The sequence below is a fragment of the Lonchura striata genome, chromosome 7 (assembly GCF_046129695.1).
Source record: "Lonchura striata isolate bLonStr1 chromosome 7, bLonStr1.mat, whole genome shotgun sequence".
Classification (NCBI taxonomy): domain Eukaryota; kingdom Metazoa; phylum Chordata; class Aves; order Passeriformes; family Estrildidae; genus Lonchura; species Lonchura striata.
This window is the reverse complement of record NC_134609.1, coordinates 4,258,375-4,275,031: the sequence shown is the minus strand read 5'-3', so window position 1 is coordinate 4,275,031 and position 16,657 is coordinate 4,258,375. Positions and strand designations below refer to the sequence as shown.

At 40.0% G+C, this 16,657-nt stretch overlaps 1 protein-coding gene across 1 annotated transcript in view; it reads right to left on the bottom strand.

Annotated features, from left to right (window-relative positions):
* The window catches only part of FAM13C (family with sequence similarity 13 member C), a 114,157-nt gene that overhangs the window by 80,146 nt on the left and 17,354 nt on the right, over nt 1-16,657 (bottom strand). Inside the window, exon 6 of the mRNA XM_021535095.3 lies at nt 3,695-3,741. Within this exon, the coding sequence (XP_021390770.3) occupies nt 3,695-3,741 (47 nt within the window). The remainder of the gene's footprint in view (nt 1-3,694; nt 3,742-16,657) is intronic.

Below are 16,657 nucleotides of genomic sequence, written 5' to 3'. Positions count from 1 at the left end.
GAGATTGGTATATGCCCTGAACTTTAGCCTTTATGAAACATAACAGAAAATCAGTTGGCAGGGATCTTGTGGCATCATACTGGTTTACTTTAATAGGGTGTAACAGTAAATGAAAGACAGCTCTTGGTACACAAAATCAAAGTCACAGACATCTGTAACTCGCTCACCTACAGTGACTTGTCCTCCCTTTTCCACAATAAAAGGAATTTCATAAATGTTAAATTACTGGGACAAGTTTCAGTTGTGGAATAAAAGAGCTCATAATTGAAGTAACTGAAAAAAGGGAAGCATCATCCTGTTTTCTCTGAAACTCTTTTGTTATAAAAGCAGTAGCACAAAGGCATTCCAAACAACACAGAATTCCACATCAGGGATGTGAAAGAAGGTGTGTGGTGACTGGCCGTGCTCTCAGTTCAGAACTGGCCATCAATTTGGGAAAGCTAAAGTAGACTTTCTCTCCTTTCCCAATCATGTACTCTTGAGAGCATCATTCTTGACTGAAATATTTACTGAGAAACTGAGTAGCAATTCCTTGTGCTTAGATTTGAAGAAAAGGTGATTTTTATGGCAACCAAATACAAACATTTTGGTTCAGAATCAGGAGGCTGCACAACATTCCCAGCAGGCTTCCTGATTGCAATACTTTTAACTTTCACAGCAGACTGAGGCTGCAGCTCTCTGTCCTACATGCCCATTCCATGAGTTTTGGTCTTTGTGCAGTACACACCTTTTGGAGAGCAAGCTGCCGCATTTAAAAGCTGTTTTCAGAAGTGATTTTGGCACCAGATAATTGTTTTAGACCAAAAGTAGAGCTCCATGTAAATAACGTCCCTGCTTGCTGGAGGTCAGCTCACTTCACTCAAGTGCTCCAGTCTATGCTCACACAAGACACTACCTCAAACTGAACGGCCAAGTGATTTGTTCATCCTTTTTTGCTAGAAACAAATTACTGAGCATTTTCACTTCAGCAGAGTGACAGCAACAGACAGGTGGGGTTACAGCTTTATTGACTGGCTTGCAGAGTGAATATTTACCAACAGCATTTGTTGTAAATATTCACGACTTTATTTTGTTAAAATTAATACAAACAAGTGAGGAAATTCACATCAGCAATTAGCCCACTTGACAATGCTTCTTAAATAAATAATAAAGCATTGCTTTCAAGAATGGCATATTCAAATGAAGTTCCTGAGGAAAAAAAAAAAAAGCCTTTTGCTGACCTTCATCAGACCTTGTAGAAGGCTGTAGAAGAATGCACACCCATGAATTCAAGTTGTCTGAGAAATGTGGATCTAGATGTCTCAAGGATACAGAACTTAGAGTTCTGTAGAAGTTTCAGTTAGGGAGACAAAACCATAGCACAAGAATTTTCCAAAAATATTTGAGAATTAAATAATTTTTTATTCAAAATGTATGGCCAAACACAAGACAGAAAAACTGGCTTTAATTCCACTCTATTTGAAGGGATTTGACCTTAAATCCCTGAGAAGAGTGCCCTAGCTCCAGTAAAGTTCAAGCTGAGTTGTCACAGTCTGATGATACACTCCAGCATTTATAAAATATATTTACACGCCTTTTTTTCATTTTTATTTCTCCTCTCATTGCAGCTACTGAAATTCAATTGTTTTATAACCCAGATGTGTTGCGGTTCATGTTTATTTCATTACGTTATCCTTAAATGGCTCATTCTGTTATTCCCTCACGTTTTCCCCAAATTGGTTTATCCCCAAGTTGTAGCCTCCCCTTAAAGCTGTCCCTCAAGCTATTCCCCTCCCTTTGTTCTAGTCCTTTCCCTGCCTGTCAAGGCGACCCTGCCCCTTTTTCCTGAATGTTCCCTGCCACTCACCCCTGGGCCAATCCCCGATTGTAACACCCATTTGGAAATCCCCTAATCCACGAGGCCCCATTGGCCCCTGTGCCTTTCCCTCTCCTCCCCCCATGCTGACTGGCCCCGCATGACTGATGAAATCCCTTTGCTCTGGCCTTGAAGTCGCCCTGTTGGTTGATTTTCTGTCTCCACCCTCTGGTTTGTAGCTGTATTTAAGCCCTTGCACTGAGCTGCTGGCGGTTCTTCTTTACCCTCTTCACCTGGAATAAGCCTTCCCTGGGGAACCTCAAGACAAAGAGCCCCCTCCTTTGCCTGGTCCCTGCCGTGGCTGAAACAGCATGTCCTGTAGAACTTGCAGCTCTTCAGCTGTGGGCAAACCCCAGCCCCAGCTGTTCCCCACTCCTGTTGTGGCTACCAGAGTGTACAGAGCTAGCCCAGGTTCTGGTGGGCTTCAGCACAGATGGACATCCAAACTATTATTTATCAACAGGATGACAGGAAGAACTTAAATTCAGTGTGACCAGAATAAAACAACTACCAGTTGTATGACTATGATCAAAATTGTAGCAATAAAACCCCCAGAATTTCTGCCTCAGATTCAGCAATGAGGGAGGAGCATGTGCCCCACCAGACCTAAAAAATCACTGAGACTTAGAAAATGTCCCCTCACAGAATAGATGATTGTTCCAACAGGACTTGGTAATTTCTATAGTGATAGACGCTTGACATTGGGAGGTACTGTCCACTGATAAACAGAAGCAGAGTTTTTTAAAGAATCTTTTAAAATCTTCTCCCTTGACTTTTGACTTCTAAATGATGTGTTACACTCCTTCATTGCTCTGCTAGTATTTGATTAGCTTTTGGGAAATGCCAGCCTATTTCTGCTTCAATGGTTTTGTTTAAAACCTTGAATTATCTTTCCTAGTTGTTGCAAAAAGCTATTTCCTACCTAATGTGGTTTATTAATCTGCTGCATTACTGGCAAAGCAAACAGAATATTAAGTGGGATACTTCAGCAGCATCTGGCAGTACAAAAAATCTGGGAAATACTTGAAATTGTTCTGAACCATAACATATTTTCTTCAGCTGTTTTACTGGAGAATTCAAAAAATTTGGCCTCTAAAAAAAAATCCTCACTATATATTAAAGAGTGGAATATGTACTATGATTTTTCAGTGGCTTGGCTATTAGCTTAGTCCATTATTTTTATTCCAAAATGCAAATGGTTCTGTGGTTCTAAGTTTTATGGGTAAATTATTCCTTTAAGAATTTTTTTGCTAAGTTATGTCCCTGTGGTCAGACAAGTCTGCTGGAGAACTGATGCAAAGAAATCTAGTTTTGGGACATAACATAATGCTGTTTGCTTAGAGAAACACCAGTCTCATAAAAGTCAAGTCCTTCTGACAGAAACTCAACAAAGGACTTCAGTTATTGATATATTTACTGATTGTATCTCTACCAACTGGTGCAAATCCACACCAGTGCAAATTCATTAAATGCTTCCTGACATCAGGCAGTTCCTCCTGCCCACTCGGGTCACACCAACGCATGACCCATGATTACAGGGATTTATAAGCAAAATAAAACATTACAGGAATATAGAAAAAAAACTCCACATAAACAACCCACCCAGGAATCAAAATTCATTTTTGGGAGTCAGCTGGTGACAGTGGCCTGCATTTATCTGTCTACAGCTGATACATATCAGCATTAAGACTTTGAGAAGTTTCACACTTTAGATTGTTCTTCCAGAAAATCTCCAACAAACCAACTGTAATTACATTAGAGTAGTACAGTATAGAAATTCCTTGTAAGATATCAAAAGTTTCCATGAAGCCATTAAAACAAAAGATGCTTTCATCCTACCTTAGCAATGTGAGTCTGTCCCCTCCTGCATCTTCTGTGTTGCTTGCCTGTGTAGAGAGGAGAAACAGAATGTACAAGGCTGGATTTCAATTCCAGGCCAGTTTGGTCACTTCTCACTTGTGCTTTCTTAGCTATTTTTGGGAGGATAAACAGTGCTTCTGGCTCTTCTAAGCATTTGCAAAGTTCTTAAAGTCAAGACCTCAGCCCTGGTGTAGGAGCTAGACATGCTCACAGAACTCTAATAGAAAACCTACTAGGGGTCATTCAGGAGTCAAAGGTCATCCCTAAAATTCTGATGTCATCCTGGATCATTGGGCACTGCAAGAGGACAAATGGTCTTGCAGAATCAAAGGTTACTGAAAGGTCAGAATGGGCTCAAAATGCTGCCAAAAGGTCAGAGGTCATCCAGAGCTCAAAGGTCACCCATGTGGTCAGAGGTAACAGAAGAGGTCAAGTGGTCACAAGCATCCAAAGGGCCAGAGAACATCAAAAATGTCATGCATTCCATGTATTAAATTCCTCTCTGCTCAGGATACCCACAATTTTACACAATGTAAGAGGTGTGGGAGTAAATATTATGGCAAATTGAAGATACAAATATAAAACAGCAAGAGCTCACAGCTGAAGAGAGGAGACATCTATAAAAAAACAGCAAAGCAGCCAAATAGGAAGGATTTTAAAAGTCTCTCCTCAAACCAACTGGTGATTTTGTCATTTAAGATTAAGCTCCATTTTTCCTTTGAAGGACATCAGTGGTGCTATTTTAAATTTTAGAGATAACAGAATTTTGAATCAGATCTTGTGTTATCTGAACCCCAGACAGTAAATCATGTAAAATGGAAACTGGAAAATCTGTTCTAGTTTCAATACCCTTTTCACTTTTTATCCTTTTGTTCTTTGTGATTTTTCCTGTGACTCTGCTAGAAAAATAGAAAATTCCAAATATTCACCAAGTTGCAGTATAGACACAAAAGTGTTATTGCAATTACATCTGCCATGTGGTTATTATGTAACAGTGAAAAAGCCCTGTCCAATTAGAGCTGCTCAGGAGGAACTTGTCATGCACAAAAAGTGATCAAGTAACCTTGATCAAGCCTCAAGTAATCTTAGAATAATTATCATGGAAATGCAAAACTTCTGGTCTAGTCCCAAGTCAGGGAAACAGGCATGTGCCTAATTCCAAGAGCTTCAGTATACTCAGCAGGCTGGCAAGCACTGAACTGCCTTGTTAAATAAAGCAAGACCCAAATCTTAAACACACACAAAGCACTTAGTGCCTGCCAAGTGGAATTTCATGCACAGTGCTGAACTACAGAATTTCCCTTCACTTGCAAGCTTAATGCTGATTATGCTCAGCTGAAAAGGAAGATAATGAGCTCAAGAGTTCTCAGATCAGTGGGTTGGCACATGAGAATGCCCACCTGGAACACCAAGTCTCTTCATCTCTTTCTTTGCTTTCCTACCCTAATACATGCACATAAATCACAGTTTCACTATATGTTTCCTAACTGTAAATAAGAGATTGCTATTTTTTTTATCATGTCACCCAAAAGTACTAGTTCTCACTTTCCAGCATCACAATGTACTGGATTTACCAGCCAATACCAGTCTGAGCACTGCAAGACTGGTATTTCCTTGCCTCTGGGGCAAGGAAAACTCCTTCTCTTCTGTCTTGGGTTATTCTAAAATCATAAACCCAGGAATGTCCCTTGCAAACCCCAGTGAGTGAGTGCATTTTATCCCACCCCACCCAGCTGCCTTATTTTGTATTTTATTCTGGACTTGCTCCAGCATTTTGTCAAACATCTGGGGACTTCAGCTAGGCCTCCCCTTTCCCCTGCAGTGGCTGCAGTTCCCCTAGGTTAAAGAGTCAGCATTATTTTTGTTCAAATTCCCTCAAGAAAGATCAGCTTTTAATTACTGCATGGTCTTCATTGGAACCTTTTTGACAAGAGGCACTAAGTGTTTTATTCCTGAGCTTTCCAACACTAACAAAGAAAATAAACTCTCTGGGGAAGTGGCACAGCTATGAATACCCAGCACACACATGGCATCACTGCACCCTAAACACACATCACTGGTTTTTAATGTCACATGGACTTCTGCATAAGAACTGAGATTTCTCCAGGGATCTTTGCAGTTCTACAGACAGAAAACAATGGGCTTCTTACAGGTACAGTAAATCTGAGTCAATATCTGACATTTCTTTTTCAGCTACTCTGCAGCTGTCTTGGTGCTTCCTAGAACCAGGAGCTGTAATTTTCATTCCAAAGAGGAACAGAGCTCAACAATAAATGTATTAATTTTAGTAATGCATCTTCTATGCAGCATACAGGAATTCCTAAAGACTTCAGTTTCACTTTTTTTAATTAAGATTATGTTGCAGTACCCAGTAGCACTGTTATAGATGTTTAGCTTTATTATGCTCTTTGAAAGCGATTATTATGTTTGATAGACATTTAATAATCTGAGGTCATGTAACATCAATAAGGTATTAAATCAATTTAAAATGGCAATAAATATCTTGCTAGTTAACTAGCAAGAAGTTTTGAGCTGAATTGTTTTAACATGAAAGAAAGTGAGGTATATCTTGCAAATGTAACCTATACTCCTACTACTCAACTGAAATATTTTATCTCCATTTTAGGCAGGATGAAAAATTAGCGTGCTATTTGCTGTTGAGAGCTCATCTCTTAAACAGAACCTAGGAGATTTGGAGCAGAGATATTTATGATTTTATCCTTAAGATAGATATTTAATGTTGAAGAACATAGTTTTACCAAAGAAAAACCCTATGACAGAAACAGATTAGTACAAACATATATTGAAATGAAAGATATTTAAGTATTCACTATGACAATTAGCCAAATCTTTAATCTCAAAATTTATTAATGGATTTTTGGAACAGAATATTAAAAATTAGTAGAGGCAGAAATGTTAGGTTTTGACTGGGCCTTCTCCCTCATTCTATGGCCAAAACATATTAGTCCAGCTTTCCTAGAACAGAAATAACCAGCAGCCTGAGGTTACCTCAGCTGACAAAAATTTAATGACATACTGTTATTTTTAATTTTGTGGACAGTTTGTAAAAACGCCCATGTGCCTTAATGTTTAAATGTTTATTTTTTTAACAGAAACAGCTACTTTCAACTTGAAAAATTTCACTCGTTGAGCTGATAAAAACCAGGCAATCACTCACTGTGTTATCAGCTCTTGAAACTGATCCAACTGTGAACTCGGCATTTCTCTACACCGAGCTGGGCAACACAAACTGAACTCCTAAAAAAGGCTTTCCAATTACCCTGATTAAATGTGTCTATAGTAATTTTTCAGTTTGTTACTTGTTCTGTTGTTTGCTGCATATTAAAATCTCAGTTTGGATACGTTACCTTACTGCTCTGGCCTGGCTCCTCCCTCACTGCCCCAAGCCAGACCTGCCCTGCGATGCCACTTCACTCTGGTGCTCAGAAAGCACCTTCAGAGGGTTTGCTTTGCCCAATAAAATCAATTGGTTTTATCATCCCAGCACCTCCAGCTCTTCACAGACTTCTAATGAGCTGCTTTAAAGTGTCTACTGCACAATAGCTTGAAAATAAAACCTGTGCAGGGTGGAAGTGTCTGTCCTGTTCACTTACTGTTTGAGCCAACCTCAAAGTCAGCTTTCCACCTCCCTCAAATTTTAGCTGACACGTAGCCTCAGAGCACATAATTGCTTTGGCACACTGCTTGCTGCACAGACAAACAGTTTGAAGACTCAGGAGTTCTAACCCTTCTCTTTCAGTCAGTCTCTTTTCAAAAGTTCTTCCTAATGTCTCACCTAGAAGCTTCAGAATTGATTTGTCTTATTGTGCTCCTTAGCACTGACTTTTTGGGGGCAAGGAGCAGAAATAGGATGCATTTCACTGCTGGTTTGGGTTTGTGAGCCAGAATCATGGACAATTGCAACAGTGGAAGGGCTGATTTGGTTTTGAACACCATAAGAAAAAGTCTAATTTGGGAAGCTTGTAGCTAAATGAAGCATTACCCTCATTAGCAATAATTTAGTGCAGCCTAGTTTGGGAAAGACATAGGAAATGCTTTGGAAACAAATTTCATTGCTTAAAAATAAAAGCCATTCAACCACCAAAACATACATGCCAAGTACTTGGGCATGGATTCATCATACATAAGAGGGTCTGGACAGGCCATACATTCCTACCCCATAGATTTTTCAAGGTATTGCACTGTCAGCTTCTCCACCTTTTGAAAAACTCTTAAAACACTTCCAGAAAAAGTATCTGGAGAAAATCCTCTCTGCTGTCCTTCATAATCTGTGGTTAATTACCAAAAGGCTGTGGGAGCCTGACATTGCTCTCCATGCAGATAGGCACTGCTACCAAAGTTCCCCCTTTAAAGAAAAGTAGTGTTAACCTGCTGAGCATTTGGAAACCACCTTCATAACCAGCCTTCATCTGCAGGGCTGTGTTCACACCACCCTTCCCACTTGCTGTTTCCTTACATTACTTCCAGGGCCAAACATCCCACCCATGGAGCTCAGGCAGGTGGCAGCTGCTGGGAGTGCAGTGCCAGAGCAGCAGCTTGTGGAGCCAGGTGTGTCAGCAGACTGACCACCAACAGGGACATCAGTCCTGCCCAGCACACCTGGGATCTGCACTGGGAATGGAAAACAGGAGCAAAAAGGGAGCATGGCTAAGGCCAGCTCCCAGGAAATTTGTAAATTCAAATTTTGCAGTTACTCCTGTAACTTCTTTACACAGCAATAGGGATTGAGAGGGGCTGTTTCTTTTCCTGCAAAAAGAAAAGGCTTCTGCCTTTTGGAACCTTCTGGAACACAAGCCATTGTTCAGCAGATAAGAGAAAATTAGAACTGCATTCACAGCTATTTGTACCAGTTTAAGTTAAATAACAGAGAGGGCAGAAGAGACTCAGTCCCAAATGGTGGCACATGGGGAAAACTATTCTGCTACATTAAAGATGTGCTTTTAATTAACTTCTCTCTGAATGATTATAATTAAAGATTTTACTACAGGTCTTCTTAGCATAATTATCTTCTATTTCCTTGCACAGTGCACATTCTCAGGAAATGTGAATTGAGATTATTTCTTAATTTAAATACTTACTCAATTATTTTAAAAGTTATTGTCTTTTAATTGTTTTATTATTGTGATTTTCTCTGTGCTTTTTTGGTCCTTCTCTGATTCTTACAGGCTTTTGCAAGACCTCAGAAATATTTTTCATGTGGTCAGGTGCAATGTGAGCAGTTAACAAATTATGGGTTGCATTTTATAATGTTTGGATCCAGAGAAACAAGTTCATAAAGAGAGTTATAAACTTACTTTTGGATTGGGGAATAAATGGCTCATTTTTCTCACTGGTGCTGAACATATGGTACAAATTTTTTACAGTTTTATTCTGCAGGTTGGTGTCTCCTTTACCATTGCTTTTGAATGCAGGTCTCATCAAATGGCCTTGTTACCTTTTGCCATGTGCACTGAATGTAAAAGATTGAGCAGCTATCCTGATTTATTTGAAGGCTAATTGTGCAGATCAGTGCATTCAGTAGTGATTGGTTGCTACTAATATTTCCACTGATGATATAAAGACATACTGGGAACTGGCAAATGGAAAACAGGCCAAGGAAACAGGCTCCTGCTTTCTCTGCACTGCAGATACACTGGGTCACATTTTCCCCATCAGTCTGAGATTCCTACTGCAGCACGTTATTAAAACAGAAAGAAGTGGCTGAAGACAGGATTTCACCAAGGAAGGGGGAGAAAAATGCACAAAGGAGAAGGAATTAAGGCAGACCCCTGCCCTCTCTTGTATCAGTTCCTGCCAGCTCTGCAGCAGATTTAGTATGCAAGATTTCATTCTGAAATTCTTCTTAACTGTATCTTCCAGCCCAGGGAAAACAAACAGCAATAACCCAAGAATAAACAGGATCATTCATCATTTCCTTATTCTTATCTCTGATGATGTTATCTTTATACTGAAATATTATCCAGCCAGAGGCAGTCTCTGGAAACCAAAGACACCTTTGAAGTAGCACCCTTGAGACAAAGCACTGACATCAAATGGAATTTGTGCTAGTTCCAGCTTAGGAGGCAGAGTCCCTGGTGCTGGCAGCATGTTCACAGAGCTATCAGTGCTCAGCCCAGCTAGGAAACCACTGGCAAAGAGAGTTCCCCACACTGCTGCACCTGTGTGCACCAGGGAAGTACCAGACAGATGGGTGAGGCTGTGGGCTCTCCTGCACATGACACAGCATTGCAGATACTGACCTTCCAGACACAAGTTTGAATTGAACATTTAAATTTAATATACATGTTTAAAAAAAATAAAAATTAAAGACATTTAGAAGTTATGACTTTGTAAATCTAATGCCAGCTAATACTTCTATTACACTCTCCATCACCCCCCAAAAAGGCATTTTCTATATGATCATCCACAACAATTCAGCCATCTCTGTAGCTATTTAATAAAAATTTTGATAGTAATTGATGCTAGTAATCCAATTATTTCTAAGTCATTATACACCTTTCAGTTTTGTCTTTCTATGTTAAGGAAATCAACAGAAAACTGAGGGAAAAAAACCTATTTCTATTCTGTAAGCATTCCAAAGTAAATAAAGAGAATTTTCCATAGGCCTCAATTTGAAACTCCAACTCCTCATTTCCTTCATTAGAATGTCTCAAAATTGAGTGTCTGGCTGTAACTAGATAAAAAAAAAATCAGCATTCTTTGAAGTAAACTTGGGGATTTCTGTGTTTGAGATTTCAAAAAAGGCAGAAAAATTCTGTTTCTTTAGACTCCTGTTCAGAATAAGACCTTGTTACTGTTGGCTTTTACCAAGAAAGCCTTGAGCTTAGGCAGCTTTTGCCAAAAAACACTGAAATTCTTCCTTGTAGAGTAATTCCCAAGCTTTTGGCTGTCTTGTTCCCACAGTGCTTCATTAGCTGCAGAACTGAATAAAATCAGTTCTGTTTATGTAAGAACAGATATTAATAGAGCTCATGCACGTTTCCACGGCCTGCCATGCAAGGACACACAAAATGACCCACAGCTGACTCATAGGTGAAACCTTCTGCTAAGTGGCCACTGAGCTGAGTAGAGTTAAAAGAGAAAACAGAATTTTCACTGGGAATTGATTCTGGAGGCACAAATGAGAAGTGGAAAGACATAAATCACACTGAAAGCAAGTAGTAGGTCTATCTAGATTTCAGGAATTTAAAATTTTTAGCCCTACAGAGCCTACATTCTACCCAGTGTCACCTCCCATCCTGCTCAGTATGTGCTAGAGGAAATCTGTATTCAGTTAAGTAAATGAAACAAAAAATAAAGTGATACAAACTCAAGAGAATTGCTGAATAAGCCTGTCCCTATGTGTGCAGCCCCTTCCCAGTGCTTCTCCTTGTTCCACTGGGAATATCTGCCTGAGATATGTAGAACCCCTTCAGCAGCGCCCCTGCTTAGTCAAAACTCAAATTTCACTCCACCCTTTCTTATACTGAAGAGCAAGGTTAGGAGCTGAACCCAAAGTAACAAGTCAGTTACCAGGTTTAATCCTTCCACTGTCCACTCAGCAGCCTGGCTGAAATCTGTCTCCCTGGCCTCTGGCAGCAGCTTGCACTGCTCCTCTTCCCTGCTCCCAGGAGCAGCCAGGCTTCCAGCTCAAATATCCTGGAGCAGCATCGCGCCTTGTCTGACCAAGAGGAGCATGAAGGCCGGGAGGAAGCACATCCCTGCTCTGTGCTCACCTGTGAGTGATGCACAGGGCCAGTTGTGAGTCAGTTTATTCCCACAGGATGGGAAAGGGAAGGAAGGATGAGCAACAGGTACCTGAAGACAAGTGCAGGAGAAGCAAAGCACAACGAGTGACTCTCTGCAACAAAGAGCTGCAATCCCCAACCAGAGCTGCACAAGCTGATGTGCCCCCAGGGATACCCTAAACATCCAGCCACCCGTACTCCAAAGAGGCCATAAGCCTATAGAAAAGCCTAGCAACTAGGATTCCAATGTGGAAACATCCTAAAATCAATACAAACTACAGAAATCAGAAGAAATTACGGCTTGTGTGAAAAAGCTTTCACAAGACACTCCACAGTGGGGTAAAATAAGCTGCTATTGGCACATCTCAGACTTCTAATGAGTCTTTTCTCTCTTTTGGGATTGCTGGGAGCTGCATGTAATTGGTGTCAAGACTTCCACATACTCACACTCTGGGCTGTCCAGCTGATGGGGAAGGTCTTTGTTCTGAATGCCTGCAGAGACAGCACAAGCAGAGCTTTCTCCAAAGCAAGCGCTGTCACTGCCTGGAAAGAGCCCGTGGAGAGAAACAACTTGGAGACATGGCAGCTCCTTGGCTCCTCAAGAATGACAAGAAGCCGACAAACACTACTTATTTTATATTCAAATTAAAATTAATCCCATCCCAAAGCAAGTGTTTTTAGAATGTTTGAGGAAGATCTCCAGCACACGCAGATTTTGAGAATATAGGTTGGCATTCTATAGTGCAATCAAGGAAATGTAACTTGAGCAGAGCTGGCAGAGAAAGCCAGCTCTCTTCAATGTGCAGGCTCACAGAGCAGATAAAAAGGAAAGCTGAGATGGGCTGGAAGAGATTTAAGTTCTCAGACAGAATGTGCACTGTGTTGTGGCAATAAGTGTAAAGTAGGTAGCTAAGAAAAAAGGAATCTGGGGGAAAAAAAAACCAAAGAGAATACGGGGGTGGGGGGAAAGTGCTGGAATATTGTATTCACTCTTTCAGGTTTATCCTGACAATATTGTCACAATTTCATCATTTCACAATTCATCTTTCTGGTTGAAAAAGCTAAAACTAGCAGACAAATTCACAGAGAAATATTGGTAGTAAGGCTGAGGCCAGACAAGCTACTGTGCTTACTTGACCTAATTACAAAGTTTTTTTATAGGGGACCACCAATACATAATTATAGAAAAGCAGCACATATAGAGAATTACAAAAAGAGTAAACAACCTGAACCACATGAAAAACATAAGCAAAGGGGTCAGATTTTAAAGGATATTTGAAACATTTAGAAGTTACAATGGATGTGCTTGAGCTGCCTTCAGGCCAGTGTCTAAAAGCATAATTGACATGCATGAAGTGACATGTTAGTGAAATCTTCACCTCACTCTGTTTCTCAGCATCTCTGCCTTTGCTCTTTCCCCATTTGTGGGGTGTTTTCTATTGATGATAAAACCACATCTCTGACCCTGTATTAATACAAGTACAGAAATACCCTGGGTCCAAGAGCAACAGTGCACAGGGGTGTCTCTCCTATTCCCCATCTCTTACCCACTAAGCTGAGGCAGAGGGCTTAACAGAGGGATACATTTTCTCTCCTCTTTTTGCACAAGACAAAGAACAGTGGGAATAGCTTTTTCAGTTCGGAAGTTCTGGACTTAAATGAGCACCATGTGATATTAAAAACTGGTTCCATGAGTTCACCTTCCCTGGAAGCAGAATGGCATCTGTAAGAGCCCTGTATTTGCACTGACAGCATCATTGTACTGAGAGCCAAGTGGGAAACCAAATCTCTGAGATTTTGTTCTGCTGGTTGAATGAGACACATTATCAGTCCAGTTCTGATAAGAAATTTCATCAAGGACATAATAAATAATTCCCAGAAAAGCCTTATCCAATCTTGCATACAGACATACTCCTTTCCTTCCTTAATGAATTTATACTCCCCACCTAAAAACAGGCCTGGCTGAACAGCTGTCTTTGACCCACACTGATGAAGCAAAAATTGTGGTAAAAGAGCATTGAGTCAGCAAAAACTTGCCAGAGCTACTGAGACAGCAGGTGCTGCCTTCAGAGGTGAAGACTCACAAAAACCTCAGCAGAGATAAGGTAGTTCAGGAATAATCTGACTTCTCCAAAGGGAAAAAAAACACAAGTCCTTAAAACTAATGACTCTTGCAGCTACTTTGATGGCATCAAAGACTTGAAAACATCAAATACAGTAGCAGCAGAGAGAATCCATCCATGTGGTATCACTATCTGTTACAGAAGAATTTAACCAGCTGGTGAAGAAAAACTTGAAAAGGGGTATGGAAACATAGTATTAAAAAAATGCATATAACATATTGAACCATTAATTCAAGTCATTCTGCAACGTGCCTGTGTCTGCTAGTGCTGCAGTTAATAGAGAGCACATGAAACTCAGAATGCAATTAAGTCTTGGGAGAAGCACAGTTGGAGGCTGTGGCAGTTTCTATGGCAACCTGAAAGGCTCAAGACTAGTAACAGGAGATTAACTTTAAAGGCAAGATAAGTACATAAATATAGCTCTCGTTTACCATTTTCTCTGCTTCCAAATGGGCCGTGTTTTTTCAATTTAAACAATACAGAAATGCAGTCAGATGTCCTACTTGCTATTAACTAGGGCCAAAATAGCCTTTAAGAACCCCCTGCTATAAAATTCTGACAATTTCAGATTTGGGGAGTCATCTAAACTCTGCTAATTAATTCAATCAAAATGGAAGCACTGGTCTTGAATGCTGCCAGGAGATTAGAATGAGGCTTCAGGATAGAGAACATGACAGCCATAATAAGAGTTTGCTGATGTCAACACACTGTATGCTTTTGAACAAATCCTCTTGACGTGGCTTTCTGGATTATGCCTCAGATCAGGTTTTATGTCTCCAAAAGAGTGAGGGCAAGATTAAGAAAAAATTTTAAACACTACAGACCTCTTTTCTTTCCTTCTGTCTTTTAAAATATCCTCTTCAGTAAGAAAGAATATATCAAAGAACCCTCATCTGAATTTTTTTTCCTGGCACTTTAGAGCTTATATATATTCAAAGGTTCAGCTGAGACTGGAGTCACCTTTTGAACTCCTGTCCACCTTATTTACAAATAATAAAAAAAATGTTCATTAAAGAGAGACTACATCCCTAATGCAGTCAGTTGTTCTGAACTCGTTTACTTCATCATTTAAAACCAGCTGGTACATGCATGGAAGGGTTATGTATCCAGTGTGGGGAGAACGCTGCCAGAAGAACTGAAAGCAGTTACATTAGCTAAATTAGCAGTTTAATTAGCAGCCACATTAGCAATATTTCAGGTCCAACGTGCTTTAACCCTCTCCTTGAGTAACACAGATCTCACACTGGCACCTCTGCACAGCTTCTGTTGAGCATCAGATTCCTAGAAGAAAAATAGGAGCTCCCCTACTACACTATTATTTAGTGAATTAATGCAATGCATGGTGAATTTACAGGGTGCTCCAAGGATTCCTCTGAAATAACACAAGTCCCTTGGGCTGACCCAACCATGTCTCCTTCAAACCCTCACACAGTCCTACCTGCATGGTGAGGATTTTTGGTAGGAATTTGTTGACTTTTTGTCTATTTGAGGAAAGAATGGAGACGCCCTGTGAAAATGTCAAAAAGTCACCGTTACATAATTCAAATGTGCATTCCACTTCACTGAAGAAATTCCAACCTGCCCATGATAATATCTAAGCACCACCTAGAGTGGGGAGGTTGGCACAGCAATATTAAAGGCTGGACTCCATGATCTTGGAGGCCTTTTCCAAACTTAATGATTCTGTGATTCTGTTCCCAATGGAACCTGTGCTTTGCTTCTGCTGTGGTGGGAATTTCCCTATTAGATGTGCAGAGTAGAAGAAAACACTATTATTTTTTTTGTCAAGAGAAGGCTTTGGGGTGACCTAATTATGGCCATCCAGTACCTGAAGGGAACCCACAAAAGATGGAAAAAAAATTTTTACAGGAGCTTGTAGTGATAGGACAGAAGGGGGAACGGCTTCAAGCTGGAAGAGAACAGGTTTCCATTCCTAGGGGAAGAAAAGCCAAAACAAAAACCCAAAACTAAAACCACACTTTGGAGCAAGACCAGCAGAGCCAGTCTGAGATGTGTTGAAGTAGGGAAGAAATTTTTCCATCCCTCTCTACAAGGAGCAATATATATCACCTCCATCAGTACAAAGCCTAATTTAGAGATAGGTGACTTCTCCTTATTCAGTGCCATTTTAGACCAAGAAGCTATGGTTTATAAGCTGTGAAGTGTGTTGGACTAGTGAAAATTTCCTCCCATTGATTTTAATTTAACAAGGAACAGGAAACAAAAATCTCTCTAAATAAAAACAAGGCATGTCCTCCATACCAAGAATTTGTCCTACTTCATCACATCAGTATTTTCAAAGAGATGTGACTGACTTTCAAGAAAAAGGATTTGTAGAGGAGGCAAAAGGGAATAAGGAAAAGGGAATACCTAAAGACCTTGTTTCCAGAACTAATATTTTGTTCAGAGTAAAAAAGCTACAACAGGGTGAAATGAGGACAGCACTCCACTTCTTCACTGAAGTGCAGGTTGTTGTCAACGAATTGATTTTCCCTTCTGTTTTCCATTACTTTCCCTTTTTTTCTCTCAACTAATTGAAAAGCCACAATTGAAGAATATGCAGGGACAGCAGCAACCCTTCAACTCTGAAGTTCATTCTGACTAAAAAAAAAATTCTAAGGCTATACAAAAATTTAAAAGAAGGAAAGATTACATACTGTAGAATCCATTAAGTGGGAAGAAGTTGAAGATATCCATCATTCCCCTCAGTATTCTTAGGAGCTGACCTGTCCTGTAATTGAAGTTACCATATCTCACTTTGAAGAGTTTCTTTTCTCTTTCTGGAGTGGCTGTGTCAGTGCCAAGCTCCTCAGGAGAGACAGCTTTATAAGAGTAGAAGAAATGCTGCTCTCCTTTGCTGCACATATTGATATTTTTATTTTTTTTCTTTGATATTCATTCAACTTTGTTATTTTAAAGAAGTAAAGCAGATTTCACTGGAAGAAAACATAAGACTAACTTTAAAATTTGTCTCTCAGGTAAAAATTCTCAGCAAAGGGTTTAAAAACAGAAATCAGAGCAAGGCTTTGCAAAGTTATTTGTGTGCGGGGTTTGGTTGTTTGTTTTGTTGG